Source organism: Dioscorea cayenensis, chromosome 18 (assembly GCF_009730915.1).
Source record: "Dioscorea cayenensis subsp. rotundata cultivar TDr96_F1 chromosome 18, TDr96_F1_v2_PseudoChromosome.rev07_lg8_w22 25.fasta, whole genome shotgun sequence".
NCBI classification, from domain to species: Eukaryota; Viridiplantae; Streptophyta; class Magnoliopsida; order Dioscoreales; family Dioscoreaceae; genus Dioscorea; species Dioscorea cayenensis.
In genome coordinates, this window is record NC_052488.1 from 19,277,089 (window position 1) to 19,299,601 (window position 22,513).

The following is a 22,513-nucleotide window of genomic DNA, read 5'->3' on the forward strand; positions in this document are numbered from 1 at the left end:
AAATCACACTGTATAATCATTTAAATACATAAATAAATAAATAATCCTTCATCCAAATGGAACAAAAATCCACGGCATAAGCACTCAACAAAAATAAGCCATCATACCTTTTTTACCATATAAAAAACATTTCACTTATTTTGACATCTGGAACCCAAATACTTATCAAACATTCATAGTTACCGTGGGAGAAGCCATCTGCATTTGGTCATATAAGATAAATCTATTCTTTTTGTACTTTGCAGTGGCCTTAGATCAATAATGATGCATGGGTTTCATCATAAAAATTAAAAAGTAATACTACTTATACAAAATAAATACTTGAAAAGCAACCTTGAGTGACATGGATGGTTTTGTTGGCATCCACATCATTCTCTGCTCATGAACTTTCAGGTAAATGAAAGTGTGACTCATTTCCTGAAACAACTAAGAGATACAAAGCTGAGGATTTCAAAGATGACTTTAAATTATTTACAACTACATCAGGAAGTGGAATTGGAGAAGATGAACAACACTCAAGCTTCCACAAGCCAATCTGAAGGGAAAAGGAGCTTGCTGTTTTCCTGGATTACATAAATAAGTCATTCTCTGATCACTTGAATTTGCCATTCCAACTTGGAAGTTTTATTTATTTATATGTATGTTGTTACATGAGTTCTGGATATCCAAATTGGTTTACAATAAACAACTTGCAGAATTTACAGAAGTTAGTGCTAAGAAAGTGCAAAAACTGCAACAAACTTACAGTTGGAGAACTCTACTTGTATGAGATGGGTATGACAACTGAGATTTCCATCTCTGGAGAAATTATGTTTGAAATCATCAAGGTCCTTGGATAATTAAACATGTATAAGTAACAAGCTGATCCCTCAACTAAATGGAACTTCCATCTCTGTATGTAGTTGAATGAACTGCAAGCACTACTAATTGGGAAGATATCTTCACTTATCTTCTCTAATCTACCTGAAGAATAGAGGAAGCTGATTTTCTTGAGTTGATACTTGATAGCACAAAATAAGTCAAGAGGAAATCCACATTACCGTTAGTGCTGCCGCAGTGATTAATAATGATTCTCATTGGCAACTGTTTCTGAAGAGCTTCTCGTTTCTTTTCTTTTTGTTATATATGAAGCTAATTAATCACTCCAATTGGCTCAGTCTGGTTTAATCCTTTTCCTTGGTTGCTCTTATATTAACGCTACTATCACTGCTATCACTCCGATCACTGCGGATAGCTTCCTTTCCAGTCATGTCTTTAGAATGAGCATTAGCGTTTGTGGCACTGCACTGAACTTCTCCTGAAGAGCAAGTGCCCAACTGGATTGAAAAAGATTGGGATTGGCTTTGCTGGTTGTGCTCAAGATTAGTGGGAGAAGTGCTGCAGGGCATGGTGACGGAGCTCCCACAAGTGTGGATGCCATAATAGACGATTTCAAATGTCGTAGGATCCTCCTGGAGTCTTTGCACTAGCTTTCTCGCAAGGCAACCTTTGCGGTCGGGGTTAGTGCAACGGTAGTAGCTCCTGTGTATATCATTAGAATCAAATGAAGCTAATGAAGTTATATCAATTTATTTATTTATTTGTTTTTTTGTTTTTTTGTTTTTTTTTTTTTGTGTAAAAACATATAAATCACAACTTCTATTAAATAGAGGGCAAATAAATAGGTAAAATATAAATTAGACGATAAAATAGAATGAGATTAAAGGGGTTATTTGATTTACGGTAATAATATATTACTACGTAATAAAATTACTATGGTAATGAGTTTAAGAACGTTATATGCCTAAAAGAATTAAAATGAAAATTCTTAAATTTTACATACCTATCCATCCATCCATTGCCATCCATTGCCAAGTATATATATATATTTAATACAAACATAAACCTATACGCATAAAATAAAAGTATACCTTCATAGATAACTTTTATTGGTTGAGGGAAAAATTGTTTAACAATTATAAGGACATGGACAATATTGTAAAGCTAATATATTTAAAAGTGATAATTAATAATTTCTTCCTCTATTTTTATTAAAAAAATCTACTTTAAGTGTGATCACAAAATTGTTCAAAAATTTAAATTTAGAATACCACCATTAAATAATCAATATTATTAGTGCTATAATCCCAAATGGGATAATCTTTTCAGATTAATTACCATGAAATTCGTGGTAATGTTTTCACATCACCATGAACCAAATGGTCTCTAAGAGAAATCCTAATAAACCTAAATAATTAGGGCCCGCAACACAACAATAAAATAGAACCAACAAAAGAAAAAAGTTTCCTTAAAGATAATCAACGGAGGGAATCATTAGTTCGTGGCACGCATGTCAAATGAGCATTAGGTGGCTTCAACTTGATCCATAGTTGCGACTATAAATGTATCCAAGCAAGCGGAGACACTAACAAAGTCCATACTACATTTAATAGTGGGCGTGATAGTCTCCAACTTGTTCCTTTTTGAATTTAGTGTTACAAAGAATCAAAAAAGAAAGATATAGTTAATTTTATCAAAAATGGAGAGAAGCATATTGAAATAGTTATTAAAAAGGTATAATACTCGAATTGGTCTCTCTACTTTTCTCTCTTCCTTTTTGATCCTTTTACTCAGAAATACTCCCAATTAGTCCCTCTACTTTTGAAAATGTGCTCACTTAGGGAGAAATGCTCCAAACTAGTCTCTCTACTTTTGAAAATAGGACTAAATGGAGGGACTAAGTGGGCCCATTTTCAAAAGTAGAGGGACTGGTTGGGAGCATTTCTCTTTAAGTGGGTACATTTTCAAAAGTAGAAGGACTAATCGGTAGCATTTATGAGTAGATGGACCAAAAAAAATGAAAGAAAAATAGAGGAACTAATTAGGGTATTATACCTATTAAAAATGCAATTGATTCGCTCTAGCCAAATGTTCCAAATAATAACCTAGTTAAATTTTGATGAAAAGAGAATATATTAGCATGTATTAGTTTCACTCTTATAATTGAACTATTCTAACCAATGATAATACCATCTTATCGCCACCTGACCAAGCTACGGATCTAAAGAAAGGCCCTCGATCGATCACCAGGTTGTTTGATAAACCTTAGCCAATTTTGACTCATATAGGCAACAAATGTTCGTGTGGGGAAAAAATCATCCTTGGCTAAGAATGTATTGATGGATCTTCCCAGATCTATAACATTCTCGAAAAATAATTTTCATATAAAACAAACAACAACCAAGGTAGCGAACCTATTAGGAGGTTTTCCAAAATCCCTCAATGGGATAGCTTTCCTAACTTCAAAAAAATCTGGATTTTAAAAAAAAAAAATTTTGTTTCTGGTTGTAATATATTATGCACACAAGTGGTGAGGAGAGCATGTCACCAAAAGACCGGCCTAGTCGTGAAGGATTCCCACCACTTATATGCACACGAGGAGTCCATCTCATAGCCGATGTGGGACTAAATGGGTTCATGTCCATTACAATACCCCACTGATCAAAGACTGACGGCTTCGTCAGTCCAGATAATCTGGGCGCCTGACCAACAGTACTTCACTCAGGCACCAGCGCGCAGCCAGCCAGCCTGGTCAGAACCCTCCCTGGTCAAAACCCTCTGTGGTCAGCGCACTCGTTCGAACTGACGTGGACCAGTCCCAACCATGCCCCACACTGACTATCAACGAAAGCACCAATGTTATGCACACAAGTGGTGAGGAGAACGTGTCACCAAAAGACCGGCCTAGTAGTGAAGGATGTCCACTACTTATATGCACACAAGGAGTCCATCTCATAATAAAGGGGTTCATGTTCATTATATAATAATTCAACATCACATGCAAGGTTGAACAATTCCAATTATGTATCATTCCATCAAAACAAAATAAAGGAAGAGGAGCCTTCAGTAGAAGGAGTTGGCGCATCCTTTCCTCTTTGTGAAGTTAAGGGGTAGGAGAGAAAAAAGAGGAGTAATATTGGCAAGATCTGACTTATGGTTATAACCCTACACAAGGGCTTGTCTGGGTTTGAGTCCAAGTGTGAGAGCCTTCACTGCTAGAAATAAGATAGTTGAATAGTGAGTCACATGTTTCTTAGCAGATGCTTACTTGCTAGAGCACTTGCAGGTCTAGATAACAATAATACCTCAACAATTCCTGTTGGAATCAAGCCGAATCTAACTTGGACCTGTGCATGTAATACAAGAATATTATTGCTATGCCACTCAATTATGACTTATATGTGCATGGCTACAAAGCTTTGCTTGGATGAGGTGAGAAGTTGAGTTTTGTAAAGTAGGGTAGAGTAGATAAGATAAAAGAAGGTTTTAAATTATATCTTGTTTGGGGCTAAGGTAAAGTAAATGGAGATTATCAAATCTTTTAATGTTTGGATTGAAGGTAATAGAAGGTAAAGTTTTATATTAATACTACTAAAATATCCTTGAAGCTATGAATTGTATTTTATGCTAATTTTACACATATAATGTTATTTTTGTAAATTAAATGTTCATTAAGGACATGGATGTAATTATTCAAATTCATTAATTATTCAAATTCCAATGCTCTCCCAAATAAGGGCATGGATGTAATTATTCAAATTTATTACGTGCATAGATGTAATTATTCAAATTCATTAGGGGGCAATCGTAGATCCAACGCTTTCCCAAACAACCAAAACCTAAACTTTTCTATAGGGCATGAATGTAATTATTCAAATTCATTTAGAGCATTTCGGTCTTGTAAAATATGAAAACCTTCAAAACCACCCATTTTGGAGGGTTGAGAATTACGGTTAAATGGAGGTTTTCATATTTACCCTCGCATATCCTGACCCCATTTGACATTGGATCCAAAACCATAACTTACAAAACCCCCCAAAAACCTCCAAACAAGCAACCCTTTAAAGGTACCATGATAAATGACATGCATGTAAGAAACCTAAATCTATATCCTCTGCATGGGTGCCTTGCCCATCCTTGCACGGGACATGTGTCTATTGCAAGAAGGCTCCACTTTTTTTTTATATAGGAGATTAGAACCTCAAACGCATAATAGGGAGAGGGTATGGATCGTTACAATGGATCGTGTGAAGGGTTGCGGACATGGAAGGTAAACCAATGAGAACTTGACTTGTCATCGGAATCAATGAAACACTATAATACCTTATGCTAACATGGAGCTCAACATCTAGAGGCAAGGTCAATATCGGATGTAGATGAACAAGGATGTGGACGGCTTCGAAGATAGTTCCATTAATGTTTTGAACAAAAAACTAGTTTGTCCGCCAGTTTAGTGATTGTCACATGAGAATTCCAATTTTAATAGTGAAATGGGAGGTTGGCAATGGAGATCCATTGGCAATGCCACATTGCCACCCCATTAGAGCTATAATTGAGTAACCATGGTGCAACCAACATAAAAAAATAGTTCATATTGATTGGAAAGAGATAAGTAAACATTTTTCTAAAAGGTTGTTGCTTGTTTTTTATGAGTCTATTATATCTTGTTTACTCAGTTATTATTCTGTTAATAAATCTCTGATATTTAGGTTTAGTTGGGATTGTTAATGGTCGACCATGTTACTAGATATAATGCTAAACGTGATCTTTTCTATTATTACTGTAAGGCTATATAGAGTCAAGCTTTTTTAATAAAAAGGTAGATCATTACCCAGAATATTGTTGAACTCTGTTTCATTTGTGCATAAAGTTTCTCAACATTCTGGCATCAGAGCTGCAGGTTGAACAATCTCAAACAAGTGTGAGAGATGACCAACGAAGGAAATTTTGCACAACCATCAATTCCTCGGTTCAATGGTCACTATGACCATTGGAGCATACTTATGGAAAACTTCCTACGTTCGAAGGAATATTGGGACCTGGTGGAGACTAGTTATGTTGAGCTAGCAAGTGGATCGATATCGACAGATGCACAGCGGAAGAAAATTGATGAGTTGAAGTTGAAGGATCTCGAAGTGAAGAATTACCTTTTCTAGGTTATTGACCATACCGTACTTGACACCATTCTTAAGAAGGACACCGCCAAAGATATTTGGGATGCCATGAAGAAAAGTTTGAAGGGAACACAAGGGTTAAAAGATCTCATCTTCAAGCTCTCTGACAAGAATTCGAAACTCTAGAGATGAAGTCCGGTGAAAGAGTGACAGAGTATTCTTCTAGAGTCATGACCATAGCAAACAAGATGCGAGTCTATGGAGAAAAGATGGAGGATGTGAAGATCGTGGAGAAAATTCTATGTACTCTCATAGAACAATTTAACTACATTGTCTTCTCCATAGAGGAGTCAAAGGATATTGATAATCTCTCTGTGGATGAACTTCAAAGCTCTTTAATTGTGTATAAGCAGACATTTCGAAAAACTAGTGGTGAAGACCAAGTTTTGAAGGTTGCATTTGAAGAAGGGAGTAGCAAAGGATGAGGTCATGGTGCTTATAGGGGTAGAGGAAGAGGACGAGGAAGAGGCAGTGGTAGTACCAATCTCAATAAAGCTACAATTGAATGCTATAGGTGTCACAAGTTGGGCCATTTTCAGTATAAGTGCCCCTCTTGGAACAAAGAAGCTAACTATGTTGAGCTTGACGAGAAAGATGAGATACTATTGATGCCCTACGAAGAGATGAAGGAAGACACAAGAAAAGGTGCCTGGTTCCTTGATTCAGGATACTCCAATCACATGTGTGGAGATAGAGCCATGTTCTGTGAGATTGATGAAAGTTTTTGGAGATTGGTCAGGTTAGGAAACAACACCAGAATGAATGTGATAGGCAAAGGGAGTGTGAAGCTATTCATAAATGGGATTAATCATGTTGTATATGAGGTATACTATGTTCCAGAACTCAAGAATAATCTCTTAAGTATAGGGCAGCTTCAAGAGAGAGGCTTAGCAATTCTGATTCAGGGAAAGATATGCAAACTCTACCACCCTTCCAAAGGCCTGATCTTTGAGACCAACATGAGTACAACTAGAATGTTTATTTTGTTTGCTTAATCACAAGTGATGCCTCAGCTACTGCATAATGAATGTCTTCATGCAAGCTCTCAGGATTTTTCTCAACTTTGGCATCGCAGATACGGACATCTAGGTTACAAGGGTTCGAGAACTTTGTAGAGCAAAGAAATGGTATGTGGCCTTCAAAAATTTACTATCTCAAATGACTTATGCACAGACTGCATTGTTGGCAAGCATCATCATGATCCTATACCTAGGAAGAGTTCTTGGAGAGCAAGTCAGATTTTGGAGCTCATTCATGCAGATATTTGTGGTCCCATCAATTTCATGTCTAACAGTAATAAAAGGTACATTTCGTTGTTTATTGAAGACTATAACAGGAAGACATGGATATATTTTATGATGGAGAAGTCAGAAGCATTGAGTCATTTCAAGTGTTTCAAGAAGATGGTGGAGAATGAGACAAGCTTATTTATCAAGTGTCTGCAAATAGATAGGTGCGGTGAGTTCACCTTGTTGGAATTCAACAATTTTTATTAGCCGAATGGTATCAAGCGGCAGTTGACAATTGCTTACACTCAACAAAACGGCGTGGCTGAACGAAAGAATCAAATAGTAATGAACATGGTTCGTGCAATGCTTTTGGAGAAGAAAATTCCAAAAACATTTTGGGCAGAAGTTGCGAATTGGAGCATTTATGTGCTGAACAGATGTCCAACTTTGGCAGTAAAAAAAATCACCCTAGAAGAAGCATGGAGCGGAATGAAACCTTTTGTCGATCATTTTCGAGTCTTTGGCTACATAGCACATGTTCATGTGGCAGAGGTACAATGAACTAAACTTGACAATAGAAGTTTTATGTGTATTTTTTTGGGTGTTAGTGAGAAATCCAAAGGCTATAGACTATTTAATCCTATTGCAAAGAAAATAGTGGTGAATAGAGATGTGATATTTGAAGAGAAGAGAGAATGGGATTGGGATGTGAGTAATGAAAAACAGCTTCTAGTAGATTTAGAATGGGGAAATGATGACATAATATGAGTAGGTGATAATAATGGTGGTGAGACTGACATTGGTGAAAGAGAGGGAGATGTGTCTTCAAATGATGGGGACATTGAAGATAATGAAGGTGGTCAGAGAATGAGAGAGCCTCCAACTTGGATGAGGGATTATGTTAGTGGAGAAGGCCTTGGTTATCTGAAGATGAAGGTAATTTGGCACTAATGGTGTCAAGTGAACCATTGTACTTTGAAGTAGTGAAAGATGTAAACTGGAGATTGGCTATGGACAGTGAAATCAAGAGAATAGAGAAGAACAAGACATGGACATTGGTCATCATTGCCTGTTGGATCCAAGACAATTAGGGTAAAATGGATCTATAAAACAAAGCTTAACGAGCATGGAGAGATTGAGAAACATAAAGCACGTTTGGTGGCTAAAGGGTACACACAGAAACATGGGATAGACTACATAGAGGTTTTTGCTCCAATCGCGAGAATGAAAACTGTGAGGATGGTAGTGGCTCTAGAAGCTCAAAGAAACTAGAAAAAATTCCAGTCAGATGTGAAATCAGCCTTCCTCAATGGTGAACTTAATAAAAATGTGTGTTAAACAACCAAGAGGTTATGAGATCAAAGGAAGTGAGGACAAGGTCTACAAGCTACACAAGGCTTTATACAGTTTAAAGGAAGCTCCATGAGCTTGGTTTAAGTGCATGGAGACTTACTTTGCCAATGAAAGTTTTGAAAGATGTCAATGAGCAGACCCTCTTCACAAAATGAAGCAAAGGAGGTAAAATACTTATTGTAAGTGTTTATGTTGATGATTTAATCTATACTAGTGTTGATGAAGAAATGTTGAGTACTTTCAAGTGCTCAATGATGCAAGTTTTTGAAATGACTGACCTGGGAAAAATGAAGTACTTCCTCGGCATCGAAGTGTCACAACAATCCAATGGTATCTTTATTTGCCAAACGAAATATGCACTGCAGATTTTGAAGTGATTTGGAATGCTAAAGAGTCATAAAGTTAGTAGTCCAATTGTTCCATGTTCCAAGTTCCAAGCTAAGCAAGAATGAAGATGGAGTTGCAATTGATGATTCATATTACAAGCAAATTGTAGGGAGACTCATGTATCTCACGACAACTCGCCCAGACATAATGTACAATGTAAGCTTGATCAGCAGGTACATAGCTAAACCTACAAAACTTCATTTGCAAGCTGCTAAGAGGATATTGAGGTATTTGAAGGGCACATTTGATTATGGAATCATGTACAAAAAGGGAAGTTCAGATGACATGATTGCTTACACAGACAATGACTATGGCCTTGTTTGGGTTGGCTTCTCAAAAAAGCACTTTTTTTTAAGTTTAGTAGAAGTGCTTCTGGAAAAAGTGCTTTTACAAAGTAAGTTAAGCACTTTTTTATATTTTGTGTTTGTATTAGCTTTTCTGTAAAAGCAGAAGCTGTAAAAATAAGCTAAAAAACAGCTTTTTTTTCAGAAGCTGCTCATGACTAGCTTCTGAAAAAAGCTGTTTTTCAGCTTTTTTACAGCTTCTGTTTTTGCAGAAAAGCCAATACAAACAATTTTTTTTGAACCCAGAAGTGCTTAACTTATAAAAAAGCACTTCTGGGTTTTCCAAAAGCTCATCCAAACAAGCCCTATATTGGTGAGGTAGACGATCGGAAAAGTACTTCAAGTAATATTTTCTTTTTTTGTTTTGTAGTGTCTTGACTCTCAAAGAACCAATCAATTGTTTCATTGTCAACAACAGAAGCAGAGTTCTTGGCAGTAGTTGGGTGTGTAAGTCAAGTAGTATGGATGAGAAGAGTTTTAGAGCAACTGGGACATATTTAGAAGAAGGGTACCATAGTCATGTGTGACAACAGCTTTACTATCAAAAAATCCTGTCATGCATGAGAGAAGTAAGCATATTGATGTACGCTTCCATTTTTTGTGAGATCTTGTTAAGAATGGAACTATTAAACTATTGTAATGTGGAATGGAGGAGCAGATTGCAGACGTGATGACAAAGCCATTGAAGCTAGATGCTTTCCAAAAGCTTAGAAGTCAGATGGGAACTCGCAAGGCAGTTGAGCTAAACTAATTGTATATCACAGTTAGTTTAAGGGAGGGATTGAAAGGTGTTGCTTATTTTTTATGAGTTTATTATATCTTGTTTACTCAGTTATTGTTCTGTTAATAAATGTCTGATCTTTAGGCTTAGTTGGGATTGTTAGTAGTCAACCATGTTAGCAGATATAATGTTAAACATGATCTTTTCTGTTATTACTGTAAGGCTATATAGAGCCAAGCTTGTTCAATAAAAAAGTAGATCATTCACCCAGAATATTGTTGAACTTTGTTTCGTTTGTGCACAAAGTTTCTCAACATTTTCTTTATTGAGCACAACACTTTTTCAAAGGAGAAGACCTTGAAAGCTTCTAGGCCGAGGGCTCCAACATTGCCAAATGCTCCTTGTTCAGATCTCATTGTAGTGTGCACTCCAAATCCTAGTCATTAGTGGGACCACAAATCACTAGAGCAATCAAAACCTTTTTAGCTCCTTGGTTTCATGGATAGCTTCCATGTAGTGAGGAGCTAATCTTGGCAATTCGCAAGAACCACAATGGGCGGTGTCATTGGTGTTTTTTGACAAATGTCGATAAACTACGTGTTAAGGAAAGACTCACTCAAAGAACTAAACTCTATAACACTTGTACCCTTCACTTGTGCAAGTTGAGATTTGAATCCCTTCCTCAACAAGAGTTACGAGATGAACATTTTATGCAAAGGACTTGATGCCAATAAACCAAATGGTTATTGGTGAGCCACTAGTTTTTTCACTTAGACTAACAATAAACAAAGGCAAATTTGCTAAGGAGGAAAAAACTTTCCCTGTTCTATTAAAGAAAAACAACACTCTTTTTCTTTTTTTATAGTGGAAGCCAAACTTTGCATGGACAATACTTCTATAGTACTTCAAAGTAGGATTTTTTTTGTCCGTGCATCTTGTTCATGCACTAATTATAACAACCACTGGATATTGGTTTGATCTTTTGAATGTTTTTTGTCAAGAGTAGAGTGGCCTCAAAGATATAAAGGTAAAAAATTTCGATTCAATTATCAAAAGTATAGAAGTATAATAGCTTTATATATATACCTGGGGAATATGGTACCAAGAATATCTTTTTGGCCATATTTTCTCCAAATGAAACCATCGTCGGGCGGCACCTCATACATTTGTTCGACGCCTTGTGCAGCACGAACACGCACGACATGTCCATAAATCCTATCATATTATCAAAAACAGCATTAGCATTATTGAATTAGTTACATCATCAAGTAATTTATTGGGCACATCAGAAACAAGTAGAACTACAGTAGTTATATATTGTAAATGATAGATAAATACTTAAAACTAAGGTTGCAAACCAACCAAACCGTTTATGAGCTACTTGGAATTTAAGTTATTCCACTAACAGTCAATTTGACAGTAAAACAAAATCCAATATATTGCTTTTTTAGTGGATTTGAGTTTACACACACGCGAGATTTCTATAACTCCAAATATCACCAAACAAACACACCCTAAGTAAATGAACCAAACTTAAGTCTAATTTTTTTCAAGCTTGACCAAGTAGTTGAATATAAGTCTAAGTTAATAAACCGAACTCAAGTCTAATCAAGCTTGACCAATTAAGTAGTCGAATATAAGCCTAAGTAAATAAACCGAACTCAAGTCTAACTTTTTTCAAGCTTGACCAATTAAATAGTCGAACATAAGCTCCATATGCTACTTCCAAGCCTAGTAAACCAACCAACTCAAGCTCTAACTGATGCTTTGTTTTCTAAATTATGAATATTCTAGATTTAACATGTTTAACTTGCTCAATCACGTACCAAGCTCAAATCGAACTCAAGCTAAATTTTACTAACTCAAATCAAGCTTGATTGAGCTTAAAAAGTTTGAGTTGGAATCAAGCTCAAGCCTACTGAGTCAACCTTGGCCACATCAAAGCTCACCTGAGCTTAGTTCAATTGCACCTCTATTTAAAAATTTCTTAACAAGTTTTATTATTATTATTATTATTATTATTATTATTATTATTATTATTATTATTGTGATTAGAAATGTAACCATGCTTTCTTTAATCCATAATTAAAAAAAAAAGAAGTTACCTCTTCCTCTTCTTTGATTCTTGTTGGGTAAGTCTCTTCTTCATCTTGTTGGATGTCATGGATGCTGCTCCGAAAGATGACTCTCCCGAAGAACCGATGAGCATCACGGCGGCCTCGGTCGAAGGTTTTTCTTCTCGCCGGATACCGGATCCAGGGCCTATGTGATGAGGCTTCATCATCTCTACACTCTTTGATGTATCAGGGCTTCCCATCTGCTTCTTCGCCGGAGCAAGGGCAAGTGGATCCTCATCTTGCCCGATGGTTGCTCCGGCACCGGCACAGACATCATCATCATCGGTCTTCTCTTCCTCCATCCCAATGAATTCATGGCCACTAGATCTGGCTTCCTTGCTGGTGGTGAGTTTCTGGATGGCTTTGCTGAAGGTTTGAACAACTTGGTCGCAGGAGTCTATCAAGAGATTGTGCTGAGATTGGTTCAATAAGTTTAGGAGATTGGTTTCCAATTCTCCTGCGAGCTTGCATCCATGGAGGATCTGAGATGCGATGTCATCCATGACGCAATTCACATTAACGACAATTAGGCTGGAATTCAATTTGGGGCAAATATTTCATAAATGTTTGGTTGGAGTGATTGGTATGGACTATGGAGGCCTCAGAGTCATAAATTAATGCTTAATTTGAATGATTGGAATTTGGAGAAATGTCTTTCGTTGGGGTTGGAAACTTGGAATAATTAATTTGGTGTCCTTTTCAATTTCTACCGTAAAGACTTGGCCCGTTAGCTTTGGAGTAGGTTTTTGCTCCTCTCATCAGCCTTTGTTGGCTTGTGTTTTTAGGCAGAGGCTTTTACCAATTAAACTGTTATACTCGTTTTTAGCTCTTGTTGTTATATTTCTATTGTTTCATCTTATGTTCTGTTATTTCTCATCTTTGCCGGGCGACTTTCATTAGTTTATGTATTTTATTTACTTGTATTTGGTTGTCGATAAATTTGTGATTTATTCATTTTTTTATCCAACATTAAGATTTCATGAATCCAGGTGGATGGATGTTTTTTATATGACATACAACTATTTTTTATTTTGGGTTTAAATTTTAATTTAAATTAAAATAATTATTTAATTTTAATTTTGTTTTATGAGGAAATTATTTGATTTTTTAGTTTATTTTTATTGATGTGATTTAAATTTTTTTTATATTAATAGTGATTAAATAATTTTTACATAAATTTTTTTTGGTAAAATAGAATTATAAAAACGTATAAGTAGTTGGAGTTTCTATGATGATATTTGTTCACTTGGGGTTCACAGAGAATACAGAAGTATTCTCTCTTATTCCCTCAATTTCAAAATATATGTTATTTTAAGAAAAAATTATTCTAAAATAGTTGTTGTTTTATAATATCAAGGTAATATTTATTTTTAATTTTATTTATTTTTAATTTTTTAAATTATAGTATAAATAAAGAGAGTAATATTTATAGTTTTAAAAAAAAATATGATTGAGAGAGAGAGAGAGAGAGAGAGAGAGAGAGAGAGAGAAATAGTTTAGTATTATTTTTAATTTTTAGGATAATATTTAGAAATGGAAGGGGTGTACAAATTTTGTAAATTTTGGGATGTTTTTGTAAGTCCTAAACTGCCTTCTTCCCGGGACAACCGAGATGGATGGGTGACAAAACCGGTGGTTCCCGTAGACTTTTCATTTTTAATAAAAATAATAATAAAATAAAATAAAAATCAACACTGCTACCCTTCCTCTCCAGTGTCTGTGTAACCAAGAACGATACCATGGCGTCCGCATACTTATCGTCCATCACTGGAGCTTTCCTTTCTCCATTCCATCAAGTGGCCTTTGATAAACTTGTTAGCTATTTAATTGATTATCTGTCCAAAGACTTCCCTTCATCATCCGAAGATCCCAACAAACTTCAACAACTTGTGCAAAATGATCTGAAGGCCTTTCGAAATTCCAGGGAAAAGATCAAAGGAACTCTGCGTGTAGCTAAGAAGCTCCAGAAGCAAGATGAGTGTGGCCCATTTCTTGAGAGAACTTAGAGATGTTGTTTATGCTGCACAAGACTTGGAAGATGACTTGGAGTACATAGAGCTTCACAAGAAGTTCAACAAGCAGCTGCCTGAAGCTTCAACTCAATCTTCAGCCAAAAAGCCCAGGATTTCATCCTCTCAGCAATTGGAGCTTTCACCAGGTTCATTTTCCTTTTCGAATATCTCTCTCTCTTTTTTCCCCATTTTCTTCATCATTTAGCTACATTTCCCTTTTCATCGATGTCACATTAGGTCAGGATAATGCAACCATGAATAGAAAGAAAAAGCTAGAGTTAGATTAGAGAAAAAGTTGAAGTTAAAGTTGATGATTCAAGTAATAAGAAAGAAGATAGTTTATGTGTTTTTATATGGAAATGTCTTTTTGGAATAATCAAGTACATACAAAGAACAAATTAAACATGGTTTGTCTTCCTAAAATCCACTTGGAAACTTTGTAGATCCAAAACTCAACTTTAGTTTTTTACAAGAAAGGTTTTTTTAGGTCCCAAAGAGGCGCTGCTTCGTCAAAGGGACAAGTATTGGTGCATCAGTTACAGTAACTTAATGACAGCTTAAAAATTTATCATGTGGGGCAGGTTCACATGTTGGCAACCACGGCATGCACGTGCACCCAAAAAATTTTTAGGCTTTTAGGCCCCCCAAATTTCAATCTACCCAAAACACCCAAAACATTCCTGAGACTTTTCAAATTCTCAAACACTCCCAATAAAAGAGTTGATATTTCATTTCCTTTCTTGGATGTCTCTGTTCATGTTCATCATTATTTTTTCTACATTTTGATTTTATTATGCAGATGACATCTTGAACAATGTTCGGAACATTACTGAACAACTAAATTGCATTGATTCTGGTCTGAAGGATGCTATTAAAATGGCTATGCTTTTCAAGGAACTAGACAAGCATGAGGAAAATAGTCTTGGGGGGCAGCATCATATACTTCAGAAGAGGCATGTTACTACATCATCTATGAATGCAAGGAAAATATATGGCCGTGAATATGAAAAAGCACAACTAATAAGGATGGTGAAAGAGCCACCAAGCGTCAATAGCAATGTCTCAGTTCTTCCTATTCTTGGGCTTGGTGGAATTGGCAAGACCACTCTGGCTCAGTATTTGTTCAATCACCAAGAAGTTGAAAGTAATTTCCATGAGAAGGCTTGGATCTTTGTCTCACATAACTTTGATCGGATCAGAATCACCAGAGAGATACTAGATTCGCTTTCTGATCATAATGGGTGTAAATTCCTGCATAGCACAAATTTGGATTGCCTAGAGGCCGAGCTTAAGAAGAAATTAACCGGGAAAAGGTTGTTGCTTGTGTTGGATGATGTGTGGTCTAATGAATGGACAGAACTACTTTTTCCAATTGAATCTGCTGCAATAGAGTGTGTGAAAATTATTGTTACTGCAAGAGACCAAATTGTGTTGCAAGGGAAGGGGAAGAGAAATGAAATCATTCTCAAAGGTCTAGAGGAAAAAGACTACTGGTCCTTCTTTGTGAGTTGTGCATTTGGTGATGAAGATCCTGCTAAATATCCTCCAAGATTGCATGATGTCGGCAAGCAAATTGCACTAAGGCTCCAAGGATCACCTCTCGCAGCAAAAACAGTCGGACAGGTGCTGTGGCAAAAGTTGAATGCGGAGCACTGGATGTATGTCTTGAAGAGCAACCTATGGGAGTTAGGAACTGATGGGAATAACATCATGCCGGCACTAGCATTGAGCTACTACAATCTACCGGAGCATCTCCAATTGTGCTTTTGCTTTTGTTCTATGTTCCCTAAAGGTTATGAGTTTAATGCGAACAGTATAGTCTGTATGTGGATAGCGCATGGTTATGTCTTTGAAGCTGAACTTAGTTCGAAGACAGCAGAAGACATAGGACATGAGTATGTTACTGACCTGTTGTGTAGATCCTTCTTTGAATATGGCTCTTCAAAAGAATCCTTGAAGATACATGACCTACTGCATGATTTGGCACATTCAGTTTCTTTAGGTGAGTGTTATATTTACGAAGGTCAAACACCGAAGAGGATCCCTGAAAGTGCTCGCCACTTGTGTGTTCAAAGTTCAGTTAATCTTAGTTCAATATGCGAAATGAAAAACTTGCGCACACTTGTGATATTTGGAGGAGAATTGCAGGCTCATGAGCTTGAAGCTTTAAAAAACATCCGTGTGTTGGTATTGCTTGATTCTGAAGTGAAAGAGATCTCACCTTCTATTGGTCATCTTAAGCACCTGCGCTACCTGGATTTATATGAAACTAGTATAGAATCACTACCTGAGTCTTTGTGCGGTCTGTATCAGCTGAAAGTGTTGAAACTAAAAAAGTTAGGCACATTACCAAGCCAATTGAGCAACCTCATCAACCTTCAATTTTTCGTCGTAAATTGTCAAAGAAGGCTTGCATTTAGCCAGCCCTGGGAACTAGTATTCCCTTTGAAAAAGGAGACTGGTTACAGGATAGCGCAACTGAAGGGCATGAAGAAATTAAGAGGAACACTTACAATAAGAAAGCTTGAGAACATCCAAAGTAAAGAGGATGCAAGAGAAGCCAATCTAAAGGAAAAATGTCATCTCATGGAGCTACGCTTTTTTTGGTCTGGTGCATTTTCCAACTTCGATGTTGTGGAAGAAGTTCTTGATTCTCTGCAACCTCATCCCAATTTGACAAATCTGTACATAGTTAAGTACATGGGCTCAAGAACTCCGAGTTGGTTAATGACATACTCAATGCAGAATCTCAAAAAAATCCTGCTGTATGGTTGTGCAAATTGGCACCTTCTTCCAACACTTGGACAGTTACCTTTCCTCAAGACTCTGTCATTAGAAGACATGAATGCAACAATCGAGAGCATTGAAGACTTGGATGTGGTGTTCCCATCTCTGGAAAAGCTAGAATTGGAGCAAGCATCTATATCTTTTGATGGCATGCCAGTGACAAGACAAGAATGCCGATACTTTCCTCGTCTTCGCCACCTCAGTATTACTGGTTGTGATATTGTGCGGGGTTTGCCTTGGACTCGGCTTTCGGCTTTAGAAGATCTAAAAGTATATTACAGTTCCGGACTTGATGACCAACTTCCTGGATGCCTTCAAGGCCTCACAGCTCTTACCAAGTTGATGATACGTGAGGCCAAAATGGTGTCACTTCCTGGTGGAGTGATGAACAACTTGAAAGCACTCAAGATTCTTGATGTCTCTCTTTGTAATGAGCTCACTTCAGTAGCTTTACAGGCTCTTTCTTCCTTGGAGTACCTTAAAATTTCTGGTTGTTCTAAATTTGTTTATTGGCAGTCTGAGATGCAAGAAGCTGGAGCACTGTTGCCAAATTTGCACGATATGCATATAGAGTATTGTCAAAGTTTGGAGTATCTACCTACTTGGCTATCTTCCATTACCTCTCTAAAGATTTTAAGTATTGTCACTTGTCCTTTACTTAGGTCACTGCCAGAGAGTGGTCTACCTTCTTTGCTGAGAGAATTGTGCATCTTAGGCTGTGACAAGGGGTTGATAGATCGATGCCAAGACCAGGGGTCTCAGGAATGGCTCAAGATCAAGCACATTCGTGACAGAAAATTTTCTGCGTTGAGCCTGTGAATTTTCTTTTCCTTTCTCTTTTTTTGGTGTTTTGGTTCGAAGTAGCAACATTATTGCAGTATCCACTTGTCATTGTTTTTACATTACAAATAGTTTCAATCCTTTGCCTGGTGTACAATGCTTGCCAGTTGATACTGAATCACAGAACTCCAGGTATGTTTTCTGACCTTTAAGTGCAGATCTTTAATTTATCGTTTCACTGCTGTTACATAAAGTTCATGATTGTTATTTTTGCCAGAAATGTATGTTTCACCTTTCATGCATGCATAAATACTGTGGTAAATATGTATTTAAGTTCCTTTTCTATTACTTAATCTGAAGTACCAGTTTATATAATTCAATTTACTGTAAGCATATAAAATTCATTTTTATTATTATGTATTTTAGTGTTATGTTAATGCATTTTTCTATATATATATTGTTAGATTTTATATTTTGGTACTAGTGGGCCCTATATGGGTTCTATATGGGCTTAGGGGTCTTACAGCAAAAAGTCTCAAAAGACTTAGTGGCTCAACCTCTATACCTATATATAAACTCATTATACTTTTATCACACAACCGATGTGATATTATATTTCTAACATATATATATATATATATATATATATATATTGCTTTAAAATCCATATTTTCCATGAATCCATGCAGGAGTTCTGATATCTTTATTGGATCCATTTCGGATCTTACCATACTGATATATATTGGATGCGAGGTAGCTTAACGGGTGACCCAACGAAACCCGACCCGTTACCCACCCAGGTGCCAGCCTGGCATTCTCCTCAACGTCTCTCCCCTGGCATACGCCCAACCTTCATCTCTCTCTCTCTCTCTCTCTCTCTAGTCTCCTCCCAATTCGGGTGGGACGTAGAGGGCATCACATTCTCTTTCATTCTCGCTCTGGTGATCGTCGCCATGGTGGTGTGCATCCTTGTTCTCCTCGTGAATTTCTACATCCATGTCAACTACTAGCACCCTGACGATGCCAACCAGGCTTACTTTCTGAAGTTCGTCGTCATCCTTGGCCTCTCCATCGGCGCTATCTCCATTTTCATGCTCCCGGCTGATGTTGCCAATCGTCAGGCTTGTTGCAGTGCCATCTACAATGATGCCTGTAGCCTGACCCTTCCTATGGAGACCCTTTGGCTCTTTGTTTATATCATCAATGCTGTCCTTGTCTTCCTCGCCATCCCCTTCACCATGTTCTATTACGAGGTCGACCAGAACAAGTCAGATCTTTTCCTTTCATTTTGTGTGTTTCTTCCCGAAAGTTTGAGTTTTTATAAGCTGATGGATTGGTGCATGTTTCTTGTGTTTTAAGGAGCGCAGGGAAGAGGTTGAAGAGCGCTCTTATGTGGGTGATTGCGTCTGCCATTATCTGTATGCTCATTCTTGGAATTCTCTATGGTAAGGTTCTGTAAACTCTCTGTCTGTCTCTTTGGGCCATTGCTACATTGGAATGAAATGGCATTTGCAGAATCTATGACAGAATTTTTATGCTTTTGAAGAAAAATGTTAACTTGGACAAATTTTCCACTGGATATCACAAATTGTCTTGTTGATAATGCAAGTTATTCATAAACTATCGCAAATTGTTTTGCTTCAAATTATTTTACAAAAACTCTACATACTTAAACATGACAAGTTGTGCAATGATGTAAAACAAGGATATATCAACTAGATTTGGAGCTGTTATTTCTATGACATTAGACAAGGATAGTCCAGGCCATATTTATGCTTGTTTATTCTATTGTGTGAAGAACAGCTTATTGTCATGTGGTGCTAAAAATCTTTTAGATCAGTATTGGAAAAAGAGAAAACTTAAATTATATATATTATGCCAGTCATTTATTTCTCTAATCTAGCAAGTTGCGTGCATTATTTGGTGCTTTTCTGAATAATGATAAATACAAAACTCATAAAGAGATGTGAATATGCTTGCTCAACAGATTTTTTTGGTGTCTGTGTTTGTTTAAGGCATGAAACAACTTGGAGCTAATCCATCTTGAGCGAATAACTGCTACATGATTCGTGAGTTAAGAGAATGCACCCATGGGCGAGCCAGAAACAAGATGTCAGTCTTAGAATTTATATTGCATGTTAACAATTTCTAACTAGATCAAACTGATACACACTCACACGTATGTAAATGGAGCTGTCTTTCACATCTGAGTGGCTTTTTAAGGGTGCATTTGATTTAGAAACTGCTTCCTAGGTTCATCTGTAGACACAACTGATAAGAAAAGGCCTGGAAACTATTCCAAAGGTTATTACTGCCAAGTGCCAATTGGTTATTTACCTGTTTAAAGGTAGTTCAATTATTCTTGCATTGGGTTGTTTTCAGACACTTGGTTGTCTTCTTTTATGAAACTATTGACCTAGCCAACTAATATTTTATGAGAGATTTTATGAGATTTGAGAAGGATAAAATTGGCATTGACAACTTGCATGTCCCTATTTCATACTGTACAAATTATTTTTCTTCATTTCAGTTGATACTCTATCCATTATTTTTTGTGATTCTCCCAGATTGTAGATGTCAGTTAATTTCCCTTGGTTTAACGATCGCTTGCGTATAAATGGTCTTCATCTCTATTCAATAAAATAGGAAGAATAAGTCAGTAATTTTTTCCTCTGATTTCATATTTGCTGATGAAAATCAGGACTTTTGGGAACTTGTATTGGATCATCCTCACATCAGGTTTTTTTCCCATCAGACAGGTTTCCTCCATAGGAGTTTAAGCTATATCGAATAAATACATTTTTATGCTTTTGGCTATAACTCTAGTTCATTTGTCCACCATTTAATTAATTTATTTGTAGTTTACCTAGGAAATGCCAAACATGTGAAATTTGCTTTATGAGCCCTTCATCTTTTTCATTCCCTTGTTATACTGTTGACTTTATGCCGTTTTCTTTTGTGCAGCATTTTTTTTTAATTATTGGTAGAGATTCATGATGATCTCTATGTTGATTTGTTTTGGTTTCATTTATTTAGTGTTCTGCATATATGGCAAGTGCCTTTTCACTGACAACTTGGACAACCCGTACTATCTTCCCAGAATATGTGGTTGCTTTAACGACTATTGTTGGATCAGTTTGGATCAGAACCTTCCTGATAGAAAATCCTATGAATATCTACTGTTTCATTTTGATTGATTTTTGGACTTCATGTGCGTGTCCATGTTATTTACTTTGAGTTTCAAGCATCTATGGCAATCATTTCAGTGGCTTGGATTGCCCACATTGTGATATTGATTGATTGGCTCTCCACTTTCCCTTTTCTTAAATGAAGTCTTCATTCAATTGGATGATATATGGGGTATGTTGCACCAAAACACATTGAGTGTTATTACTTATTGGTCTTTAACATTATTAATAATAATTAACATTTCTTCTTTTGGTCGATTTAAAACAGGGCTACTGGGTACTGCAGCATTTGCTTTATACTACTTCTACCTTCTACTCGCTGTTATTGCAGGGGAAATAATGCTTGGTTTGCAATTGGTAATTATAACCGTTCATCCAATGAAGTAATTACATGGCTCTTTTTTATTTTATTTCAAGTGCACTATCATTTTCTGCGGTGCCTTTCTCTGTTTGTTAACTTTTTGACCTATTTGCTTTCAGGTGGGGTGGAACACTGATGAATTCTTTTCCTTTTAATGTTGGACTCATTTTACTTTGATCTATAAGGTCTGTAAGTTATTCTATTTCAAGTGTTTTTGTGTGCTTGTTATAATAATGAGCTTATTTAGATTTGTTGTTCAGTTTCGTTCATGTTCAGTCGAATAGCTTCTTTTTAAGAACTCTAGAGAGCAAATTTCAAGTCCTCATTAGTTGGAATTTGATTAGATAGCTTCTGTAGTTTTGTTGCAGATGATTTGGTTTTGTTATCTTCTTATGTTATATGAGCCATATCACCTTTTTGTTCAGAAATATTACTCATGAAATATGTAAGATGATTATTGCTGGAATAGTTGTTGATTAATTTCACTGCACATGATTATCACCTTTTTGTTCTCTCATCCTTTTGTTTAAAATAAGTACAAAATAATTATCTCCACTTCATACTTGAAGGAAAATGTTAGATGAGCATATCATAGTGAAACATTATTACTCACGCAAGTTTTTCCTCATTTTCCCATGTAATTGTACTTTTCATTGTCAGTGATAACACTCGTTTACCAAATATTTAAAGTGTTGGTTTTACCATGTGTACTTTTCGCATCTTCAATTTTGGTTGATTGAATGATGTCTCCTGCAGTGTGATTCAGTTCTGTGCCACAGCTTTTGGTTCTTATGCACAAGGAACTGCTGCTCAGGATATAATCGGCCACACCATACAGTCCCTTCGTGGTATCAAATATCTATACAAGTGAGTGCTACCTCGGACTTCGACTTCCTATTAAGTTTTCAATTACCACTAGACAGCATGTTTATATATATATATATATATATATATATATATATTAGTTATACTTGATATTTTATCCATTTGGTTCATTTGATTCATTTGCCTTAAAATTTATTGTGCAGGTATAATATGTTTCAAATTGCATTCATTGGCTTTGCGTTTCTAACATTATTGTACAACGTGTTATTTGTAAGTTCTAATCACCGATTATCACCTTTTTGCCGTTCTTGATTTCCAGTACTATAAGATTTCAATCTCTAAGTTTGTCGGAACATTTTCCGCAATTTAACATTATTGTTCTATGTGTTACTTGGAATTTTTTTGTGAGCCAATTT

General features: G+C 36.3%; 2 protein-coding genes across 5 annotated transcripts; one reads left to right on the top strand and one right to left on the bottom strand.

The window, feature by feature from the left end:
* Positions 1 to 601: 601 nt before the first annotated feature.
* On the bottom strand, positions 602 to 13,016 carry LOC120282404 (WRKY transcription factor 55-like). Of its 3 annotated transcripts, XR_005542966.1 has the most exons (4): positions 12,133 to 13,009; positions 11,114 to 11,242; positions 1,041 to 1,521; positions 602 to 963 (listed from the first exon to the last, which is right to left on the bottom strand). XR_005542966.1 is itself a non-coding variant. In XM_039289208.1 (3 exons), exons 1-3 carry the CDS (start codon positions 12,645 to 12,647, stop codon positions 1,164 to 1,166), a joined length of 1,002 nt encoding a protein of 333 aa, XP_039145142.1. In that variant the 5' UTR covers positions 12,648 to 13,009; the 3' UTR covers positions 602 to 1,163. The 3 variants fall into 3 exon arrangements, 2 of the variants coding, with proteins under 2 accessions (XP_039145142.1, XP_039145144.1); XM_039289208.1 differs by having other exon boundaries at positions 602 to 1,521; XM_039289210.1 differs by lacking the exons at positions 602 to 963; positions 1,041 to 1,521 and adding an exon at positions 10,268 to 10,463 and having other exon boundaries at positions 12,133 to 13,016.
* A 703-nt stretch (positions 13,017 to 13,719) lies between these two features.
* On the top strand, positions 13,720 to 22,462 carry LOC120282124 (putative disease resistance protein At3g14460). 2 transcript variants are annotated; one of them, XM_039288875.1, is made up of 9 exons: positions 13,720 to 14,302; positions 14,956 to 17,915; positions 18,413 to 18,990; positions 19,091 to 19,168; positions 20,760 to 21,083; positions 21,180 to 21,294; positions 21,392 to 21,457; positions 22,029 to 22,139; positions 22,301 to 22,462. In XM_039288875.1, the coding sequence occupies exons 1-2, from the start codon at positions 14,119 to 14,121 to the stop codon at positions 17,760 to 17,762; spliced, it is 2,991 nt and encodes a 996-aa protein (XP_039144809.1). In that variant the 5' UTR covers positions 13,720 to 14,118; the 3' UTR covers positions 17,763 to 17,915; positions 18,413 to 18,990; positions 19,091 to 19,168; positions 20,760 to 21,083; positions 21,180 to 21,294; positions 21,392 to 21,457; positions 22,029 to 22,139; positions 22,301 to 22,462. The 2 variants fall into 2 exon arrangements, with proteins under 2 accessions (XP_039144809.1, XP_039144810.1); XM_039288876.1 differs by lacking the exons at positions 18,413 to 18,990; positions 19,091 to 19,168; positions 20,760 to 21,083; ... (2 more) ...; positions 22,029 to 22,139; positions 22,301 to 22,462 and having other exon boundaries at positions 14,956 to 17,370; positions 17,460 to 17,539.
* The last annotated feature ends 51 nt before the right edge of the window (positions 22,463 to 22,513 follow it).

Bases quoted from the DNA above. Each gene is read 5' to 3' on its own strand.
- LOC120282404 (XM_039289208.1), bottom strand. From the start codon at position 12,647: ATGGATGACATCGCATCTCAGATCCTCCATGGATGCAAGCTCGCAGGA. The intron at 11,243-12,132 runs GTAACTTCTTTT...ATAATATGATAG, and splicing joins GAATCAAAGAAGAGGAAGAG to GATTTATGGACATGTCGTGC. The intron at 1,522-11,113 runs GTATATATATAA...TGATATACACAG, and splicing joins CTTGGTACCATATTCCCCAG to GAGCTACTACCGTTGCACTA.
- LOC120282124 (XM_039288875.1), top strand. From the start codon at position 14,119: ATGAGTGTGGCCCATTTCTTGAGAGAACTTAGAGATGTTGTTTATGCT. The intron at 14,303-14,955 runs GTTCATTTTCCT...TTTATTATGCAG, and splicing joins GCAATTGGAGCTTTCACCAG to ATGACATCTTGAACAATGTT.